This window comes from Sus scrofa, chromosome 6, assembly GCF_000003025.6.
Source record: "Sus scrofa isolate TJ Tabasco breed Duroc chromosome 6, Sscrofa11.1, whole genome shotgun sequence".
NCBI classification, from domain to species: domain Eukaryota; kingdom Metazoa; phylum Chordata; class Mammalia; order Artiodactyla; family Suidae; genus Sus; species Sus scrofa.
The window spans coordinates 62,674,571-62,695,481 of NC_010448.4; the positions used below are offsets into that span (position 1 = coordinate 62,674,571).

General features: G+C 53.5%; 1 protein-coding gene across 2 annotated transcripts; it reads right to left on the reverse strand.

Annotated features, from left to right (window-relative positions):
• C6H19orf18 (chromosome 6 C19orf18 homolog) lies at window positions 1-15,424 on the reverse strand. 2 transcript variants are annotated; one of them, XM_021097418.1, is made up of 7 exons: window positions 14,502-15,424; window positions 9,041-9,142; window positions 7,923-7,967; window positions 5,104-5,181; window positions 4,101-4,203; window positions 1,748-1,914; window positions 1-604 (listed from the first exon to the last, which is right to left on the reverse strand). In XM_021097418.1, exons 2-7 carry the CDS (start codon window positions 9,066-9,068, stop codon window positions 486-488), a joined length of 540 nt encoding a protein of 179 aa, XP_020953077.1. In that variant the 5' UTR covers window positions 9,069-9,142; window positions 14,502-15,424; the 3' UTR covers window positions 1-485. The 2 variants fall into 2 exon arrangements, with proteins under 2 accessions (XP_020953077.1, XP_020953076.1); XM_021097417.1 differs by lacking the exon at window positions 14,502-15,424 and having other exon boundaries at window positions 9,041-11,834.

Here is a 20,911-nt window from a genome sequence, read left to right on the forward strand (position 1 = left end):
AAAAAAAAAGCAAAATACCATCCAAAAAAACAAAACCAAAACTACTGTATCTTAATCAGGTGTCTCCATCTCCTCACACGTAAAACAGAAGAGCTACTGGAACTGAGAGGTAACATCAGTGGGAAATCTTTGTCTAATGAAACCGGTTCCTTAGCATCATCTGGGAAAGGGCCTGACGAAATCATTGGTTAGGAGTGAAACAAGCAAACACTGACGATTTCTCTCTCACACGTGTGAAGTGTCAAAGTGTGATTTTTTCTATTCCAATCAGGTTATGTTTATGCATAAAGTATAAGTGCTAGGAAGCAAGAATTGCTGTGTCGCATGAATTTATTTCCTGTTTCCAGGTCTGGTTCTCTTCTGTCAGGGTGCTCGGGTACGAGGGTCTCCAGGACTGAGTCAAGCTCCCATTTGCAGACACCTGTCGTCCCTGCCACGGTCCCCTCGGCACGTGCTGGCGCCTCCTGCGTCTCTTTCATTCGCTTTCACGGACTCCCCAGTCGTGCATCGTGTACGGAATCTTTGATTTTCACTTCCTTTACTAACATTTGCTCTTTGCTCAACCTCTTCTTTTCAATATGTTTTCTTCTTTGCGATCTAATAACTAAAATGTAAACATAACGTGTTTGAGGTTCTAATCAATGGGGGGTAGAAATGGAGACAAAGGAAGCGAGGAAAGATATGGAAAATGGTTCAATAAAGGGAATTTTCAGGCTGTAATGACTGTTACTTGCCTGATTAGGATGGTGAAAAATTGCATTTTAAAATTACTTTCTCACTTTCTGTTTTCAAGTTTTATAAATAACCAGCTTAAAAAATTTACAATATTGTAAATGAACTCTATTTCAATTTTTTTTTAATTTAGAAAAGTTTGGGGTGCTCCCGTCGTGGCTCAGTGGTTAACAAATCCGACTAGGAACCATGAGGTTGAGGGTTCGATCCCTAACCTTGCTCAGTGGGTTAAGGATCCGGCATTGCTGGGAGCTGTGGTGTAGGTTGCAGACGTGGCTCGGATCCCGCGTTGCTGTGGCTCTGGCGTAGGCCGGTGGCTACAGCTCCGATTCGACCCCTAGCCTGGGAGCCTCCATATGCCTCGAGAGTGGCCCTAGAAATGGCAAAAAGACAAAAAGAAAAAAAGAAAAAGAAAAGAAAAAAAAGTTCGGAGCTCCCACTGTGGTGCAACTGGATCAGTGGTGTCTGTGGAGTGCTGGAAGGTAGGTTCCATCCCCGGCTGAGCACAGTGGGTTAAGGTCACAACTGCAGCTCGAATCTGATCCCTGATCTGGGAACTCCATATGCCGGGGGGGGGGGGGGGCAAAAAAAAATTAGCAAACTTGTAATTCAATGTAAAGACATTGAAATAATATTTGCGAAGGGCTCGAAGGCCATCTGCCTCAGTCAGCATCAACTCTCTCTTCTGGTTCTGGTCCCTCGGCCTCTTTCTGTCTCTGGGGTTGTTAGAGAGGAGATTCACACCGGGGATGCCTCAAATGAGTTCCCCACCAGGAAATGCCTGCACTCCTCTGGATCCCTGGAACTGCCCTGCAAAAGGAACCCCGCAAGGTCTGTGTGGCCCTGCGTGTGATCTGACAAGGGCGGCTTCCTTCTGCAGGTGCAGCCGGATCAGTCGTCCCCGACCTCGACGCCACCCACTCCCACTTAGCTCCGCCTTGGAGACCCAGCCGTCCTTGTCAGCTCAGCTTTCCTGCGACCTCGGAGCCGAGGGATGGGGCGATTGGTGGTCTACCTGACTGAATGAACTTGTCCAGTTCCCTCTCGTTCTCTGGAAGCAGGTGGGTGGACTCTTCCTGGCCTTCCTCCTCGGGGCCCTCCTCTTCCTCGCCTAACACCGGCAGCTTCACATTCTCATAAAGCCAGGCGAGTTGCTGTTTTTCCTCAGCCTGTGCCCATCGACTGGAGAACAAAACAGAGGAATTTCAAGGCACAATTTTGGGAGTTCCTGTTACGGCTCAGCAGTTTAAGGACCCCATGCTGTCTCTGTGAGGACCCGGGTTCCTTTCCTGACCTAGCTCGGTGGGTTAAGGATCCCCGTTTCCCACAAGCTGCTGTGTAGGTCGCAGATGCGGCTCAGATCGGGTGTGGCTGTGGTGCAGGCCAGCAGCTGCAGCTCGATGTGACCCTGGCCCAGGAACTTCCATATGCCTCAGGATCAGCCGTAAAAAGAGAAAAAAATAAAAATAAATAAAAATAAAAGCATAATTTTCACACTAAACCATCACACCTTACTCATCTGAATTTCTTCCTTTCTTCTTTTTTTCTTTTTTCTGCTTTTCAGGGCCACACCTGCTGCATATGGAATTCCCCACGCTAGGGGTCAAGTCAGAGCTGTACCTGCTGGCCTACACAACAGCCACAGCAATACCAAATCCTTAACCTATTAAAAGAGGCCAGGGATGGAACCTGTATCCTTTTTTTGGTGTTGTTTGGAACCTGCATCCTCATGGAGGTTAACTGGATTCGTTACCACTGAGCCACGAGGGGAACTCCACTCAGGTGACTTTCTGACTGCAAAGGAGTCACTGGTACCCGATGGCAGGTGGGGGAGGGAGGCAGAAACAGAGTTACGACAGAGTAATTACAGATCACACATTTGTGCTAACAGGCAGGAAAGGAATAACTGAAGATGCCGAGCGTGGATCAGAGCCAGGACTAGGCTGAGGTGACTGAGACACGCACGTTCAGTCAAAAACTCCGTAATCGAATAAATTACATCAATGCAATAGTTTACCAGAGAAAGATTAATGCTCAGAAATCCATGATGAACAAAACATCAACTTAACTTATTTATTTTGTCTTTTTAGGGATGCACTCGCGGCACATGGAGGTTCCCAGCTAGGGGTTGAATCGGAGCCACAGCTGCCTGCCTATAGCCCAGCCAGGCAGGATCCAAGCCACGTCTGCAACCTACAGCACAGTTCACAGCAATGCTGGATCCTTATGTCACTGAGCGAGGCCAGGAATCGAACCTGTGTCCTCATGGATGCTTGTCAGATTCGTTCCCGCTGAGCTACAATGGGAACTCCAACTTTTTAAATTTTTGTTGCAGCCATGGCATGTGGACATTCCCAGGCCAGGGATCAAACCTATGCCACAGCAGCAACCTGAGCCACTGCAGTGACAACCCACTGAGATCCTTAACCCATTGAGCCACAAAGGAACTGCAAAGTGTTCCCATCTTAAGTAAAGGTAGTATAGGAGTCCTGTGGCACAGCAGGTGAAGGATCTGGCATTGCCTCTGTAACAGGACTTCCCTGGGTGTGACCAACAATCAACTGATTAATTAATTTCTGATTCTTCCTTTTGCCCAGTCTCCACTATGGTTTCGCCCAGCACCACTACTGGTCTTGTATCTAAAATGCTGGTATTTTGGAGTTCCCACCGTGGCCCAACAGGATCGGCAGTATCCTGGGAGTGCTGGGACGAAGGTTCAGTCCTGGCCCGGCAGCATGGGTTGAGGATCCGGCATTGCTGCTGCAGCTGCGGTGAGGATGCTACTACAGCTCAGACCCGATCCCTGGCCCAGGTACTCCACACTCCAGTGGGTGGCCAAAAAGTAAATAAACGCATAAAAGAAAAGGCTGATAGTTTGTTCATCATGGATTTTTTTTTCCTTTCTTTTTTTTTTTTTTGCTTTTTAGAGCCGAGCATATGGCATATGGAAGTTCCCAGGCTAGGGTTCAAATTGGAGCTGCAGCAGCTGGCCTACACCACCGCCACATCAACACAGGATCTGAGCCGCATTTTCTGCATCCACAGGTCATGGCAACGCCCGATCCTTAACCCATTGAGCAAAGCCAGGGATTGAACATGAGTCCTCATGGATCCTGGTTGGGTTCATAACCTGCTAAGCCACAAAAGGAACTCCAGTCCTGTTTCTTTTTAAACTTTTCATTTGGATCATGAGCCAACATGAATATAGTCCATATTCTAAAAAACACTGTCTGAAAATGTATGAGGATAATAACTGAGTGATTATAATTATCACCGTCATCATCACCGTCACGACCCTCCCCAAAAACAACCTAGGTAACGTTTTCTGTCTTACTTAAGACCAGAAAAAGTCATCTGGCGACACTTACTATATCACGTAGGAGAGCGCGAGCCCACAGATCAGCGCGACACTAAAGGCCACACCTGCGAGTGTAACGACTTGAACAAGAGCAGGTCTGTGAGGAATCAGTGCTGAAATGGAAGGAAAGCAAGTCTCATAAAAGCCCATTTTATCTGCGACTATCAGTCAGTATATGCTATTTTTCAGATTAATATTTATTTTTTATTGGCTACTTTTTGCAGCATGCTGAAGTTCCAGGGCCAGGGACTGAACATGTGCCGCAGCAGGGACCCAGGCCACAGAAGTGAGAGTGCTGGATCCTTAACCCACTGAGCCAACAGGGAATTCCTCAGTTAGTATATTTGTTAATCATATTGTTTAGGGGGAACAGGAGAGAATATCGGAAAAAAACCTTAAAAGTGGCATTCTTAATTTTATAATAATACAGAGGCTAGTTTGTACAGCCTGTGTGAACAAATATAATATGAGTTTTTGTTTTTTGTTTTTTGTGTCTTTTTGTCCTTTTTTTTTTTTTTAGGGCCGCACCCACGTCCTATGAAGGTTCCCAGGCTAGGGGTTGAATCAGAGCTGTAGCCGCCAGTCTACACCACAGCCACAGCAACGCGGGATCTGAGCCACGTCTGCCACTTACACTACAGCTCAGGGCAATGCCGAATCCTTAACCCACTGAGCGAGGCCAGGGCTCGAACCCACAACCTCATGGTTCCCGGTCAGATTCAGTTCCTCTGTACCATGCCGGGAACTGCTTTTTTTGGTTTTTGTTTGTTTGTCTTAACAAATATCATTTGAATTCTCCCCAATCCCTGACTCCCTTTCCCTCTGCCTGTTGGTCCCGGTCAAAGCCTTCACTGCTGTGACTGGGCGCCTCCCTCGGTACCGCAGAACGTGCCACCCCTGCAGCTCACAGGCCGGTTTCACATCTCGATTCACGTGTTGCCCTGAGGGTCTTAGTTTGCGAAGGGCCCTCGTGAAAGCACTTTCAGGGCAACTCCGGATGCAGTGCCACCAACCTGTGTTCCAGGTGTTGGTGTCTGGGCCCACGGAATGGGTGCTCCGGGTGGGCTCAGGTGTGTCATTTCCCCCACTGTCTGAAATAAAAACAAGCACATAAACAAACGGAACCAAAGAGCAATGGGGTCAGCGCAGGGCTCAGCCGCTTGTGACCTCGACCTCCTGCGGGATAGCTCCTTGCCACCCCCGCCCCGGGCACTGGTACAGGCCGAGAAGGTGCCAAGATGTCCTCGGGGTCTCCCGACTCAGCACGAGGTCAGCCTGACGTGTCGAAAAGAACCTGGACCCTAAAGCTCGCACATTAAATGCTGAATCGGAGACGCGCCATGTGGATGCTCAGACGCTCACCCTGTGACTCTCGACGCTTCTGTATGCGGTCAGGTTTTCATAATGAAATACTGCTGAGGCCGTGAGTTCAACACAACAACTACTGCAACCGGCTTGTGGGGAAGGTCCCTGGAGACCTAGGGCCGTGTTATAGAAGTTGGGACAAAACCAGGTTCGAGAGAGAACAGAGGAAAGTAACTTGAGAGAGCAAGTCTGGGAAACTTTTTTTTGGCTGCACCTTCAGCACATGGAAGTTTCTGGGCCAGGGATCCAACCCACACCACAGCAGCAACCTGAGCCACTGCGGTGACAACACAAGGTCCTTAACCCGCTGAGCCGCAAGAGAACTCCTAGAGTAGTCTATTTTTTAAAAAATTTTCCAGGGATGGAATTGCTCAGTGTATTGACCCTATTTTATGGTTTTCTAAATGCTTGATGGTCGAGCATCTGGGGCCTTGATCCTGCAAAAACTCCCCTCTCAGGGATAGCTTTTTATTTTATTTTATTTTATTTTTTTTATTTTTTATTTTTTTTTGTCTTTTTTTGTCTTTTGTTGTTGTTGTTGTTGTTGTTGCTATTTCTTGGGCCGCTCCCTCGGCATATGGAGATTCCCAGGCTAGGGGTTGAATCGGAGCTGTAGCCACTGGCCTACGCCAGAGCCACAGCAACGCGGGATCCGAGCCGCATCTGCAACCTACACCACAGCTCACGGCAACGCCGGATCGTTAACCCACTGAGCAAGGGCAGGGACCGAACCCGCAACCTCATGGTTCCTAGTCGGATTCGTTAACCACTGTGCCACGACGGGAACTCCGCTTTTTATTTTTTTATTTGATTTTTTGGGGGTCTTTTTAGGGCCACACCCATGGCATATGGAGGTTCCCAGGCTAGGGGTTGAATCAGAGTTGTAGCTGCCGGCCTCCACCACAGCCACAGCAACACCAGATCTGAGCTGCATCTGCGACCTACACCACAGCTCATGGCAATGCTAAATCCTTAACCCACTGAGCGAGGCCAGGGATGGAACCCGAATCCTCATGGATGCTAGTTGGGTTCATTTTCCCTGAGCCACAACGGGAACTCCAGGGCTGGCTATTTCCTGGAGATGCCCTTGAGGATCCTCTGATACACAAACCAGCCAGTCCAGAAACCACCCGCCCATCTCCTGTATCGAACCCCACACACACCAGGCCAACATTCCCTCTGCCCTGAATCGCCCTGGTGCCAGGTCCTGGGTAACCGAGAACCACTCTGATAGCCCAGAGCCCGCCAAAATGATTCAAGCCGGGAGTTCCCTTCGTGCCACAGCGGAAAGGAATCCGACTAGGATCCATGGGGATGGAGGTTCGATCCCTGGCCTCGCTCAGTGGGTTAAGGATCTGGCGTTGCCGTGAGCTGCAGCTCTGATTGGCCCCTTCGCCTGGGAACCTCCACATGCTGCAGGTGTGGCCCCAAAAAGACAAAAAAATTATTCGAGCCATCCAGCACGAGGCTTCCTCAGGGTACCGACCCTGCCTCACCCGCCCCCTTCCTTCAAGAAGGGCACCAGGAGCTGCGGGTCGTGCTCTCCCTGCTCTTCCTTCTGCCTCCCCAGCCCTGCACCGTCCCTGCGGGGCCGCGCCCTCTGTGTCTGGGAACCTGCGGGTTCACCCACTTCCCTCGCGAGAATTGCTTCTGTGTCTGTGTGTCTGTCTGTACTTGATTAAAGCAAATGCCAGGATGTTTCCACACTCCAGGTCAAAAAGTAAAGGCGTCCTTTTTATGTTTATAAGAACTGCCAGCTGGTGCCTGTAGACGCTGTGCTCATTCCCAAACTCCAGACAAGACACCAGATCCTACATCCCTACTCCTTTGCCAGTCGAGGTGGTTATGAAAGGAGTTGCCCACTTTTAACGCGACAGCCGGAAACTGGAATCACAGAGGATTTGCAGTGACGCGTAAGAGGTCGCGTCTTCCACATACGTAAGAGCTGAGGGTTTCAGGAGAAAGCCAGAGTCTCCAGTGATCTGACTGGAGAAGCAATTCTGTTTTCCGCGTCTGTCTCAGGGACTACACGTGGGACCAGAGGCCCAGGCGGGGCAGGGGTCTCAGTGAGGCCCGAGTGCCATCCCACAAAACAGGCGCGGCAAGGCGGGGCCTTCTGACCGCATGGCCGAGCACCCTCTCTGTGCTTTCGAGGCGGTGAGTGGGGACGTGACGTTTCACAGCTAAGCTTTGGTGGAGGACAGGGTGTGTGGGATGCAGGCTGGATTTACTCCTGCGGTTTTCCTTCCTGTCTGTCTTGACGCCTTGATGTGCGTGCTGTGCTCTAATCTGCCCCACGCAGCATTCCGGCGGATCCAACCCCGGGGACCACGGCGAGGGGGGCGCCTTTATCTAATCTGCGCAAAGGGGCCACACAGTTTGACCGCCTGGGACGTCCTCAAGCCAGAGCCCCCAACAGCTCCAGGAACCTCCCTGGAGCCCCCGCCCCCCAGGTGCCCTGACTTACTAGTCAGCCTCGAGCTGGGCAGTCCCGTAGGTGTGGTGCTTGGAGCTAGAAGGTCATTGAAGGAAGCAGAAAAAACGAGAGGGGTTTAAGACAGATGTGGGAAAATAAGGATTTACCTTGGTATTAGCCAAGGGAGTCTAACATGCAGTTTCCTAACAGGATGGGACGTGTTCGGGAGTTCCCTGTGTGGCTCATCGGGTTAAGAACCCAAACAGTATCCATGAGGATGTGGGTTCAATCCATGGCTTCATTCAGTGGTTAAGGATCCGGCGTTGCCATGAGCTGTGGTGTGGGTCGCAGACGCGGCTCAGGTATGGCAATGCTCTGGCTGTGGCATAGGGGCGGCAGCTGCAGCTCCGATTCGACCCGTAGCCGGGGAGCCTCCATGTGCCACACCTGCGGCCCTAAAAAGAAAAGATGCTAAATGTTCTTAACGTTTATTTCAATTCTTGGTGGAAATATGAGGATTAATTTGCAAAAGCACCTGCTCTGTGGCATCCAGTGTCCTCTTTCATGAATAGGGACAATTCAGCACTTGATGCAGCACCCCGCCTCCCCCGCACCGTCTGCTGGCTCAGCGCCTGCCAAGGAGAGGACCTGCGGAAAGAGCCCAGCGTTGAACAGAGCTGTGCTCACATCAGGTCAGAGGTCGCACCAGGGAGGGCCTGACAGCCAGGGCCCTGCTATCATCAGCTACAGAGAGAGAAGGGTGTAGGGTTTATTTTTATTTTTATTTTATTTTTATTTTTTTTGCCTTTTCTAGGGCCGCACCCTCAGCATATGGAGGTTCCCAGCGAGGGGTCCAATCGGAGCTGCAGCTGCCAGCCTACGCCAGAGCAACGCAGGATCCAAGCCGCATGTGCAGCCTACACCCCAGCTCACGGCAACGCCAGAGCCTTAACACACGGAGCGAGGCCAGGGATCGAACCCGCAACCTCGTGGTTCCTAGTCGGATTTGTTAACCAGTGAGCCGCGACAGGAACTCCGGATGTAGGATTTAACTTCTAATTGTACCATTTTACGGGCCATGCCACTACCACACTCAGGGGAAGAGGCACACGGATGCAGCCAACAGGAACGCTGGCTCTCGTTTCAGGGCGCGAGTAACAAAGACTCACCTCCGGGCGCTGAGGGAGCTCCCTGCATCTGGGCTGGTATTTCCTGAGGGAACGGGGTGGTCTGTTCGGTGACGCCCGGGGGTATCTGTGACTGTTGCAAGCCTTGAAAAGAAAATTTGCCGCAGTGAGATGTAATCCCCACCACCCCACCCTCCTGGCGTTTCTTCCTTTTCAGCCTCCACCAAGGCGCATGGAAGTTCCTGGGCCCGGGATCGAATCTGAGCCACATCTGCGACCTACGGCACAGCTGCAGCAAGGCTGGGTCCCCAGCCCACTGCGCTTGGCTGGAGATGGAACCCACGCCGCCTCACAGACAATCCCGGGTCCTTAACCTGCTGTGCCACAGCAGGAACTCTGAAATCACCCCTTTTCGCTTCCCCTGAAAAAAGTGAGAACAGGCTGAGCTGCAGTAAGCCTGCTGTTTATCTTATGGGTCTGAACGCACCTGCGTAAGGCAAGCATAAGTGAGGCGGGCATTCCATTAACAACAAAACCAGAAAGCTGAAAGAACCCTGACCCTCGTCCATCGCTCACAAATTGTGCGTTTTTTTCATATGGATGAAAGGAAATACTCGGCCGCAGTCCAGCACTGGTCCTGTATGTCTCTGGGGAGCCAACACACTCTTCTCGCTATAGAATGTCTGGGTTCCAACCTGGAGCCCCCAGTGTGAGGTCAGCTACCATTGCCACGTGGAATTCTTTCCTGGAACCATGTCAGCCAGTGGGGAGACCAGTGCTGAGAGGGAGCCAGGCTTTGGGGACGGATCAGAACGAGACCCGGTCCCTGCCCTCGGAAAGCAGCGAGGAGGCAGGAAGCGCCAGTGGTGAGTCCAAGGGACACGTGGTGAGAGGCAGAGACCACAGCAGGGCTCTGCAGTCAAACGCCTCGACTCTGATCCTCAGCACTGGCTTGATTGGGTGAGTTACCCCTCTGAGCACCAGCTTCCTCCTCAGTAAAACAGGAGGATTTAGTGAGGCCTCCTACACAGGGTTATAGTGGTGGCTGAAGGGTGCAATCCATGCAAAGCTCAGAACAGTGTGGGCCCCGAACATGAGATCTGGATGCAAAGAGGGGCAGGAGGATGTTTGTAAAAAAGCTCATTCTGCTCGCGGCACTGCAGACAAACACATCCAGAGACACACTGCTGGGGCCAAGAGGAAGGACCTTCCCCGGAAAGCTGGCCCGCCGCGAAGGGGGGAGACTCGTGTCTCCAAGAACCGACATCCCTCGGGCCGAATCCAGTGGAGGGGAGGGGCGCGCGGCGAGGCCGACCCACAGCTGGGCGAGCCCTGTGCCCCTCTTACGACGCGATCCCAGCCTCTGGGCTACTGGTCAGAAACCTGGACCCAAGGGGCTGCCTCCAAAGTTTCCTTAAAGGAGACAACTGAAATCATCTCGACAGAGGGACATGGGATTGAGAACCAGGTGGCAAAGAAAGCTGCCCCCTGCACCTGTCCCTTGTCCGGCCACCAGTTCACTACACACAAAACAGGCTTTGGGCCTCCTACCAACTACAAGGAGATAACGGGCCAGGCCGTTTGAGATGCTTCCATCAAAGCCCCCAGGGACTGGGAGCTGGTTCCAGAGGCTCAAAGGGCCTCGGTCCTCCCTGAGTGTTCGGCAGATGACCGGGCGGGGGCCCCCCCAGATACATCATGCTGTGGACTGTGACGAGGCCCAGGCTCTATGCTGACCACACTCGATCCCCCTTCTCTCCTCCCATCCTGCTGTGCCTGGGGTGTTCCTGCGAGAGCTCCGTGCCCACCCTCTGAGCCCTGCAAGCTCTGATCCACCCCCGATCAAAACCATCCAATGAGCTCACGGGCCGTCCCTGGGGCTGGAGTCAGACTGCCGGTCTCTCTGTGGGCACCGTGACCTTTAGACTGGACTCTGGACAGTGCTGTCTGTGGAGCTGGTTTGAGTGTCACTTCCCACTGGTCACTACAGCCTTGCCCGGTCCTTTCCGAGAGGGCTGTGAACACCTGGCCCTTCCTAGATTTGGTTCTTACGTTCCTCGCACCCCAACAGCTGGAAGCATTGTGCCACTAGGAGTTACTAAGGCCCACAGATGTGCAGCGGGTACCAGGCCAGGCCGTGAGGGTTAGGCCGAGAGACCGAAACCGTTCAATAAATTCCCGTAAATCCAGAGGTGCCAGACCTGTTCTTCTGGCCTTCTCCCACAAAGGGGGTGCCTGGGTGCAAAACCGAGTTCCAAACCCATATCATACGCCTAAGAGGACGAGTTCTTGTTGTCATCTTTTCCAAATTTGCGTTCGTTTGCCACGTTGCCGTCCCAGTCACCTGCAGCATCTCCACCGCCCAGGTGGCAAGAGTTATCCACTCCAAGTAACCGTTAATGATGCTGGGGCGCTAGCACGGATGGTACTGCATTTTTTTATTGACATGTATGTCAGTTTCAGGGGATCTGATATTTGTGCACATTGTGACATCATCATCATCAGAAGTCTAGTTAACACCTGTCTTGTGTATATTACAACACATACACTTAAAAAGATTTTTTCTTGAGATGAGGACTTTTCAGATCTATTCTCTGAATAACTTCCTTTTTTGGGGGGCCGGGCCTATGGCATGTGGAAGTTGGGGCCAGGCATGGAACCCTCGCCATAGGAGTGGCCTGAGCCAAGGCAGCGACACTGCTGGATCCTTAACCCCCTGTGCCACAGGAGGACTCCCCCTTAATAACTTTCAAACATGCCACAAAGTTTTTTTTGTTTTCTTTTTAGCGTCGATCTCCACGGCATATGGAGGTTCCCAGGCTAGGGGTCCAATCAGAGCTGCAGCCGCCGGCCTATACCCCAGCCACAGCCATGCCAGATCTGAGCTTCATCTGCAACCTACACCCCAGCCACAGCCACGCCAGGGATCGGACCCACATCTTCACGAATCCAGCCGGGTTTGTTAACCGCTGAGCCACACAGCGCTGTTCACTGCAGCTGCCATGCGGTGATCACGCCCCCGTGAGCTCCTGACTCTATGACTGGACGTTGGTACCTTTTTACCCCTTTCACCTACTTCACTGTTTTAAAACTTTGTATTTTCCTGCTGCTGCAACACCCCCGCAAGGGGCTGTGAGCACCCTGCCCAGGTGAGCAGGTGAAGAGGCTGGCCGCTGGGACGCGGGGCCTCCGCTTTGCTCTGCCCTGAACACGACCTCTGAACACTCGAACGTGCCGGTGATGGACCCTCAGCCTGCGCTGTGGACGCGGCCCTGACCCCTAGGAGAGCCCTCGTTTGGGCAGGTCCTCCCTCTCTGCTCCCCACCCGCCGGGCTCAGCCCGCTCCCGGCGCTGCTCAGAGCGGCCTCTGGCGACTCCGTCTTGCTGGGACCCGTGCCTGGAGTACCCGTTCCTTCCTTCGGGCTCCTCTGCTGGGCCTCCTCCGACGGCTGCATCTGACTGACTGTCGCCCAAAAGCGCACAGTGTATTTATAATAACCCGAAAGTTATCACCAAGCCCACTGTCCGACGGCTGACGAAGGGATAAGCGAAACCTTTACAAGCACCCTTGAAATGCACGAAGCACAAGCCGCCACACGGCCAACCGTGGGAATACGACGGCGCGAGAAGCGGGCAAGAGGAACATCACGTTCCCTCGCTGCCTTTCCGCCAAGGGCGCGGCCGGGCCCGGCTGGAGTCGCGGTGGAGACGGCCCGCTGCGCAGGGTCCCCGCTGACGGAGGACCTCATTGGCGGGATGAGCTGCTCCGGACTCGGACATGCTGGTCAAGGCGCGATGCGGTGAAGATGCCAAAAAGCACTTTAAAAGGATCACGCGCTCCGGCAGGTGGTGGCTCAGGAAAGCCCCTGGTCGTTCAAAGGCGACTTTATGTTTTATGGGGGCTTTACAGTCACAGCAGAGCTCCCGCACACGCACCCCCCCAACACACACCCCTATCCCTACCCACACACCCCCCCCACGGCCTCCTTCGTTGTCCGCACCCCACCCCAGAGGGGGCATGTGTTGCAGCCGGGGCTACACGGACACATCGCCATCCAAGCCCCTGGTCTGAGCGGGGCTCACGCCGGCGGTGCCCACTCCCGGGTTCTGGCAAAGATGTCACGGTAGCCGGTCCCACGGAATGTCGTGCAGCACAGCGGCCCTGCTGCAAAACCCTCTGAGCCCCGCCACTCACCCCTCGGGCAAACTGCCATTTTTACTGTCCCCAGAGTATTCCCTTTCCTACCGGGTCAGAGAGCTGGACTCACACTGTGTGTGGTGTATTCAGGGGGGCTTCTCTCCCGTCTTTCGGTCCACGCCTGCAGCATATGCAGAAGTTCCCGGACCAGGCACGGAACCGCACCCCAGCAGCAACGCTGCCGGATCCCCAGCTGGCAGGCCACCAGGGAAGGCCTTCTCCCACTTTCTAATATTTATTTCACGTGATCCTTAGCAACATGTCTCTCCATGACCTTTCACGGCTTTACAAAGCTTCAAAGCTTTATTTATTGCCTTGTAGGGCCACACCTGCGGCATGTGGAGGTTCCCAGGCTAGGGGACAAATCGGAGCTACAGCCGCTGGCCTACACCACAGCCACAGCAACGCCGGATCCCCAACCCACTGAGCAAGGCCAGGGATCTAACCTGCATCCATATGAATTCTAGTCGGATTTGTCTCCCCCGTGCCACAACAGGAACTCCCAAAAGTTTTTTTTAAATTGAGGTACATACAGAGCTCCCGCTGTGATGTTACGGGATTGGCAGGTGTCTGTGCAGCCCCAGGACACAGGTTTGGTACCCGGCCTGACACAGTGGGTTAAAGGATCCAGCATTGCTGCAGCTGCGGTGTAGGTTACAACTGCTGTTAGGATCTGATTGCTGGCCCAAGAACTCCACACGCCACGGGGCAGCCGAAAAAAAAAAAAAGAGATAATAAATACACTGAGGTATAGTTGATTTATAATATCACATTAGTTTCAGGTGTACAACATAGTAATTCATATTTAAAAATTTTTTTTTTCTTTTTAGGGCTGCACCCACCGCATGTGGAAGTTTCTGGGCCAGGGGCTGAATCGGAGCCGTAGCTGCCGGCCTACACCACAGCCACAGCCATGTGAGGTCTGGCTGCACGGCGACCTACACCGCAGCTTGTGGTAATGCTGGATCCTTAACCCACTGAGCGAGGCCTGGGATCAAACCTGCATCCTCATGGATACTAGTCGGGTTCTTAACCTGCTGAGTACAAATTTTTTGTACTCCATTTGAAGTTATTATCGAACGTTGGCTATATCCCTTGTGACAGGCAGTAAAATCCTTGTATTCACTTACTTCACACCTAGTACCTCGTGCCTCTTAATCCCCTCCCCTATCTTGCCCTTCCACAGCTATTATTTTTAAAAAGTGAAAATAAGCCATTGAGTTTGGATGTGCTTTAGTGTAGCCCAAGGACTCCATGTCCCCACCCTCGCATCTCCCAAGTAACCAACCTCCCCATGGGCCTCACCTGGGACAGCTTCCTTCTTGCAAGGACGGATCCCCCACAGTCTCTTCCTGGGCTGGCTGTTCTCCAGTGGCCTCAAGCTGCTTGCTCAAGAGTGGGCGTTGTTACTTATGACCTGCGGGAACACACATCAGGTCCCAGCTTCTCCACCTTGACCTTGACCTCTTCTCTTGGGCCCCGGCACTTCCTCTGTGATAACAGGGGCTCCTTGGGTTCATCTTGCCCTGAAGGCCACCGAGGGCTTTGACTCTGTGCTGAAGCGTCTCATCTCCTCCGCACAACCTCTGCGCCACGTTGGACCAAGGCCAACTCCTGCCTGAACGACGACGACGACGACGGGAGCCTCCAGGCTTGCCCGACGGGGCTAACAACTGCCACGCGGCAGCCGGGGCCTCTGAAAAACAGAAGCGTCTTCTGTCCCTCCTGGTCAAAGTCGCCCAGTGGTTCCCATAGGGAAACAGAGCCCTCTGGCACATCTTTGGTCATTCCTCCTGCGGGTTCTGACCAGGCCCAGAACTGGGGCATGGAGACAAATTCTACCCAACGAAAACCACATCGGGCCCAGGTAAGGAAAGACGGCTTTCGGAAAGAGGGTTCCAGTAAGGAGCGGGGCACAGTGGCTGCGGGGAGATGGCGCCGACAGTGAGATCTGCGAGCATCTCAGAGTTTGGGCAGAAAGGAGCTTTCCCGCACAGGGAGGCAGGAACCAGGGGCACGGGAACCCAGAGTGGGGGCGGGAGACCAGCCTGCGGAGCAGAGGGCCAGTGTTTCCTTGTGCCTTCGAATCCTCACTCAACCTTAGGAGGGAGTCAAAAGCCAAGGGTCTCTGGGGAGGGAAGACGCTGAACTAGAGGCGGGTGAAGTCAAGTTAAGAGACTTTGGGAGTTCCCGTCGTGGCGCAGTGGTTAACGAATCCGACTAGGAACCATGAGGTTGTGGGTTCGGTCCCTGCCCTTGCTCAGTGGGTTGACGATCCGGCGTTGTCGTGAGCTGTGGTGTAGGTTGCAGACTCGGCTCGGATCCCGCGTTGCTGTGGCTCTGGCGTAGGCCGGTGGCTACAGCTCCGATTAGACCCCTAGCCTGGGAACCTCCATATGCCGCGGAAGCGGCCCAAAGAAATAGAAAAAAAAAAAAAAAGAGACTTTGTTCGGATCGATCGGCGTGTTCAAGACAAGGGAGAGAAATCTGGAGTCTGGACCTGGCCTCGTCCGTGTAGAGGGGTCACAGAGAGCCCTAGCTGTCCGGTAGCAAAGGACGGTCCTTTGCAGTCAGCAATTCCCGGAACACAAAAGGACGGAGGGGTTAACTGTCTGTTTTCCAGGAGCTGCAGGTAAACTCAACAGTGTCAGCCCTCACTGCCGGGTCTCAGGCCTGCTTTGAAGAGGATCTGGTTGCCGCTCTCGGCCACGTGAAGCCCCCGCTGCCACCTCTCCCCCCGTGCGGTGTCACCGCTGCGTGGGCTCTGCCCAAAGTGGGTCCCCAAGGACCGCGAGCCAAGCCGGCCTCCTTCCTGAGAGGTCCCAGCAGACGTCTGCTCCCAGCTCGACGACGACCTCCAGGGCCCTGGTGGGAAAGTCGGAATTCCGGGGCTCCTGGACTGGGCTTGGGACCGGGGTCCGCCTCTTTCCGAAGCCCCTGAGGGATTTTTAGGACCGGGAGTCTGGGGAGCAAGGCCAAAGCTGGCGATGTCGGGTCAGGCGCCTGCGACGGACCCCGCCTTGAGCCCAGGTGCCCAGTAAACGCCGCCGCGTCCCCGCCGCGTAGAGTCCGTCTGTGACGTCACGAGGGGGCGTGGCCGGAGCCACCCGGAGACCCGGGGCGAGAACTCGCGGCCCGCGCCCAGGCGGTCGGGCTGCTGGGACGCAAACACCCGCCCGACGGGCGGGTCCACGCACGCTCGGGTCTCGGTCGCAGGGACACTACGCTGATCCGGGGGAAACCTCGGCCCCGAGAGGAAGACAAGCAGCAAAGAGAAAGGCGAGGCGCTCCCGCTGCGGCTCAGCAGGTGCGGGTGGGAACTTGCACCTGTGGCGCGTGGCGAGCGAGTTCGGGCACACGGTGTGCCCAGGCCGCCGTGCACGGTGTGCCCAGGGCAAGGGAACCGAGGCCGGGGGCTCTGCGGTCCTGGCCGTGGGCCGCCTGTGGCATGTGCTGCTTCTGAGAACTGGGACAGGCGCGGCGACACGGCCCCACCTACCTTCCCACAGACCTCACGCCAAGCCAATCTCTCCAGAAGACTCACAGCCACGGAGTTTCCGGTCCCGGATCCTCCAAGCCAGCTCCAACGAAGGCACCTACCTGAAATGAGCCCCGGCGTAACCTAGGAGGCAACGGGGGGGAGGGGACACCAGGGCCTCAGATAGAGCTGCCTGACAGCTGCTTTGGACCAGAGGGCAGGGTCGGCTGGCTGGGGCGGGAGGCAGCACACAGCTCCGCGCTGAGAATAAAGCCTGACGGCTCTTGTGGAGGTGGTCCTTGCTTCTGCCCTGCCTGTGCCTTGGGACAGATACTGTTCCAGCAGCAGCAGCAGCAGCAATGCAGCCTCTGGTCCAGGCTTCCTGACAAGTGGAATCAAGGCAGGGCCATAGCCTGTGCTTCTGGAGTAGCAGAGAAACAGGCAGAAACCCCCTTCCATCAGGCATGTGTTTCTTACCCTGCCTCCTCAAAGTCCCGGGCTGGCGAATCACATTTCAGAGCTATCCTGGGAAGTGGGAAGTCACTGCCTGCCTTTCTGATGCCTTCCCCTCCCAGCCCTCAGGCCCCATCCTCCCACCCAGAGTCGATGGCATTTATAGGGACCAGGATCTGATCCTGTCCCACATAAACATAAAATGATGTAGTTTTATGGAGTAGCTGATGATCCCAAGAGAAATCAACGTGTGTACCAGCCAAGAAAATAAGCAATTTTCTGAGCACAACTGTTTCAAAAGAAAAACAACGCACTGCATTACGGCTTCCATCACAAGCACATACATTAGAATAGGCGGGCCAGGATTTTAGTCACTTAAGCACATGCAAAGAAATACAGAATGGTAACAGCAATAGGAAATGAGAATAACAACACACACACACAAGAACCAGGTAGAAATATGAGCTATGTAAAACAGTTGCTGAAATTACGACACAATAAAAGAAATAAGTAGCAAAACAGACAGCTAAGAAATCAGTTAGCAAACTGGAGTAGCAAACTGAGGAAGTGTCCACACGAAAGGAAGAAAGGCAAAGGAACTAGAAAACATAATAGGGTAAGAAGGTAAGAGATACGAACAACAGACACAGACATGCTAACATCTAAGTACCAGGAGTCCTGCAGAGAGAAGAAATTTAAGTGGAAAGGATGAAATATTTAAAAATAGGAGACAGCATTTTCAGACTATAAAACAGATAAAGACATCAGATTATAGCAATGAGATCCTGCTGTGCAGCACTGGGACCCATGTCTAGTCACTTAGGACAGAGCCTGATCCTGTGCAAAAACAGAATGTGTACATGTGTGTAACTGGGTCACCACGCTGCACAGCAGAGAAAAAACTGTATTGGGGAAATAACTATTAAAAAAAAAAAAAAGAATAAAAGCTGAGACAATGATGAAAAAAAGACATCAGATTAAAAGGCCCACATGGCATGACACTGTAAATCAACTATACTGTAATAAAAAAGCTGAACCAACACCAACAAAAAATACCAAAAAAGGCCCATAAATGTGTCTCATGAGGCGAAACATATATTTATCATACAGCCTAGCGATTCCGCTCCTAGGCTTTTACCCGAGATAAATGAAAACCTGCCACCCAAAGAGCCCTGTAGAAGAGTGTCCTGAGCAGCTGTCTTTCCAACAGCCCAGAACTGGGAACGAGCCCATGTCGGTCTCCAGGGGAACATGAGGAGGACTGCGGCACATCCAGAGGACAAAGGCGTGAGCTACCGCTACCGATTCGAGCTGCAGCACAGGTGAGGCTCAACGCCTGCCGAGCAGAAGGATCTGGACCCGAGGGGAGTGCAGGAGCAGAGTCCCGTGCAATTCTCCTCTGAGAAAACTCTCCAACGCGACCGTGACACGAAGTGACAAAGCAAATGCAAGGCTGCCCAGGTCTTGGGGCAGGGTGGGGACTAACTGAGAAGAGACAGCGGTAACTTTCTGGAGAGGTGCGAATATTCTCTCTTTGTAGTATCGTGGTGGTTACAAAGCCCGGCAAACCTGTCGCCTTAAGGGGACAGTCATCAGCACAGGCGGTGACCACAGGGCCTCAGACTGAGACCAAGGGAAGCGGGAGCAGACAGGAAGCGCGCTGCCCAACAGCCAGAGGTAAAGGGGCCTGACATGAAGACCAGAGAGGCCCGTCCCCAAGGCCAGGGGAATGCATTCCAAGGAGGAACCGATCCAGATCAGGTCATGGAAGGAAACAGAACCGACGTCAGGACCTCGCAGTGCGGAGGTCACCTGGCAGCAAGGTGGGTTTCGAGGGGGCGGGGGCTCAAGGGAGGGAAGCGGAGACACCATGCACAGGCAACCTGGGCTACTTTGCTTCCCGGAGCAAAGCAGAGAACCATACGGGAACTAGAGGGGTTTTTTAAAGTATGTTTGCATGTCCATGGGAATCATCCAACCATCCAGTACATACAGAAAACCTGATGCCACGAGAGAGAAGGGACGCTTGCTAGAACTGTGGGCACAAGACACACTCTGGCGCCAAGGCAGCCAGTTCATGTTCAGGCTCCGGCAGGAGGTGGGGAGAGGAGGAGAGGCGTCATGCAAGATGGGAGCCAGGAGCCCCGGGAAGCAGAGTCCCAGGCTGGAGGGAGCAGGAGGCAAGGCTCAGTCAAGGGACTGCGGGAACCTCGCTACCGAACAGGCACCGGCTCAGGAGAGACTCGCGCTTGAAACACACGGTGGGTGGGGGATTCTGGTCACTGGTAATGCACGGTCGTTGGGATGAAAAGGGCATGACTGGGGGTGGCAGGGTGGGTGACAAAACCACGAGCAGAGAGGTCAAACAACTGCGAGGTCAGGACGACACGGAATCAGGACATCCGACGAGGGGACTGGTTTTGGATGCAATACGGCAAGAGCCAAACCTCTGTGGACAAGGGACCCGTTAATAAAATGACGGCAACAAAAGGAAGCGGAAGTGATGGGACAGCCTGGTACCCACGAGAGTCAGCACCGAGTCTGAGAGGGGAGGGAGGGAGAACCGTCCAGAAGCATCAAAAGAAGAAGAGTGGAGAGAAGGCAGTCACTCCTCGGAAGGAGCCACTGGGCAGAACGGAGGCCCCAGTCTCAGTCGCAGCAGGAAGCTGGATGGAGAGTTGCACCCAGGCCCCGAAGGTGTCAGAAGAAGCGGGCAGTGCGGAAGCGGGGTCAGAGGGCAACGAGCGGACCTGAAGATGGAGGCACGGGGGACCTGGGAGTCCTGGACAAACATACGGCTGTGTGACAGGGCCGGTGGGGAGCTTCTGCGAGGAAGCAGAAGTCTGGGGCATTCGTAGAAGGACCCTTCAGAACTCCAGGAGGCCCTTCTGGAAATGTTTTTAAAAGATACTTAGGCTTTGTAACAGTTACGGAACTTGCCAGGCTGCTTATGGAATATTGTATGTGACTTACAAAATCTTTTGGAGTCCCTAAATAAACGAATCAGGGTTCACTCAAAGTGTGTTACTTTGGATATTACAACACAATACCCACATCTTGGCGGGAAGACTCGATACATTAGGCTGCTTTCTCACACCGAGAGAGTATTCCTGAATCTGCCTTCTCCAAGGGTCTTTGCACGAATCACATGGGAAATCCAATTCATTTACTCCTGCAACATTTACCGAGTGACCACCATGCATGAGGGTAGGGAGCAGACGCTGCGTACCTATGAAAGCGCCGGCTCCGGGACGCAGACAGTGAACACAGCGCCCACGACGCCAGTAAGCTACTGTTTCTCAGCACCTGGAACATCACGGACCCTTTGAGACCAAGACGAACCTTTGGGACCCTGGACTTCTAATCCGTACCCCTGAGGCCTGTCCAGGAAGGACTGTGGGCCCCTAATTATAGTCCTACTGCAGGGACGTACAGGGAGTATTTGTGAGCTGAAGAGAAGCCACCGAGTCCTCCTGCCCATCTTAGCACTGCTCCCTCTGAGCTCTCCAGCTCCAGAGAAGCGGCCTCACTTTATGCGACGGACTGACCACCTCCCTTCCCTTCTGGATCCTCCCTGCCTGATAAAGCAACCTTTCCACACGGAGAAGGTAAAAAAGTATAAACCCTGAATTCAGGGGTTACCCTGAGAAGTGGTGCCCCCAAGTGTAGAGGAGTCTCTTCTGCTCTGCACATCAAGGGCATTCCTCTGACTTGCCCCAACCTCCAGTGAGTCCTTCGGCCCTGCTCTGCTCGAATCCTCAGGGTTGCAGGTGGAGAAATTCTA

Excerpts from the sequence above, each read along its gene's own strand:
- C6H19orf18 (XM_021097417.1), bottom strand. The coding sequence starts at position 9,269 with ATGTGGCTCAGATTCGATCCCGGGCCCAGGAACTTCCATGCGCCTTGG. Across the intron at positions 7,968-9,040 it reads AGCTCCCTCAGCGCCCGGAG|CTCCAAGCACCACACCTACG; the intron begins GTGAGTCTTTGT and ends ATGACCTTCTAG. Across the intron at positions 5,182-7,922 it reads GCCCAGCTCGAGGCTGACTA|ACAGTGGGGGAAATGACACA; the intron begins GTAAGTCAGGGC and ends TTTTTATTTCAG.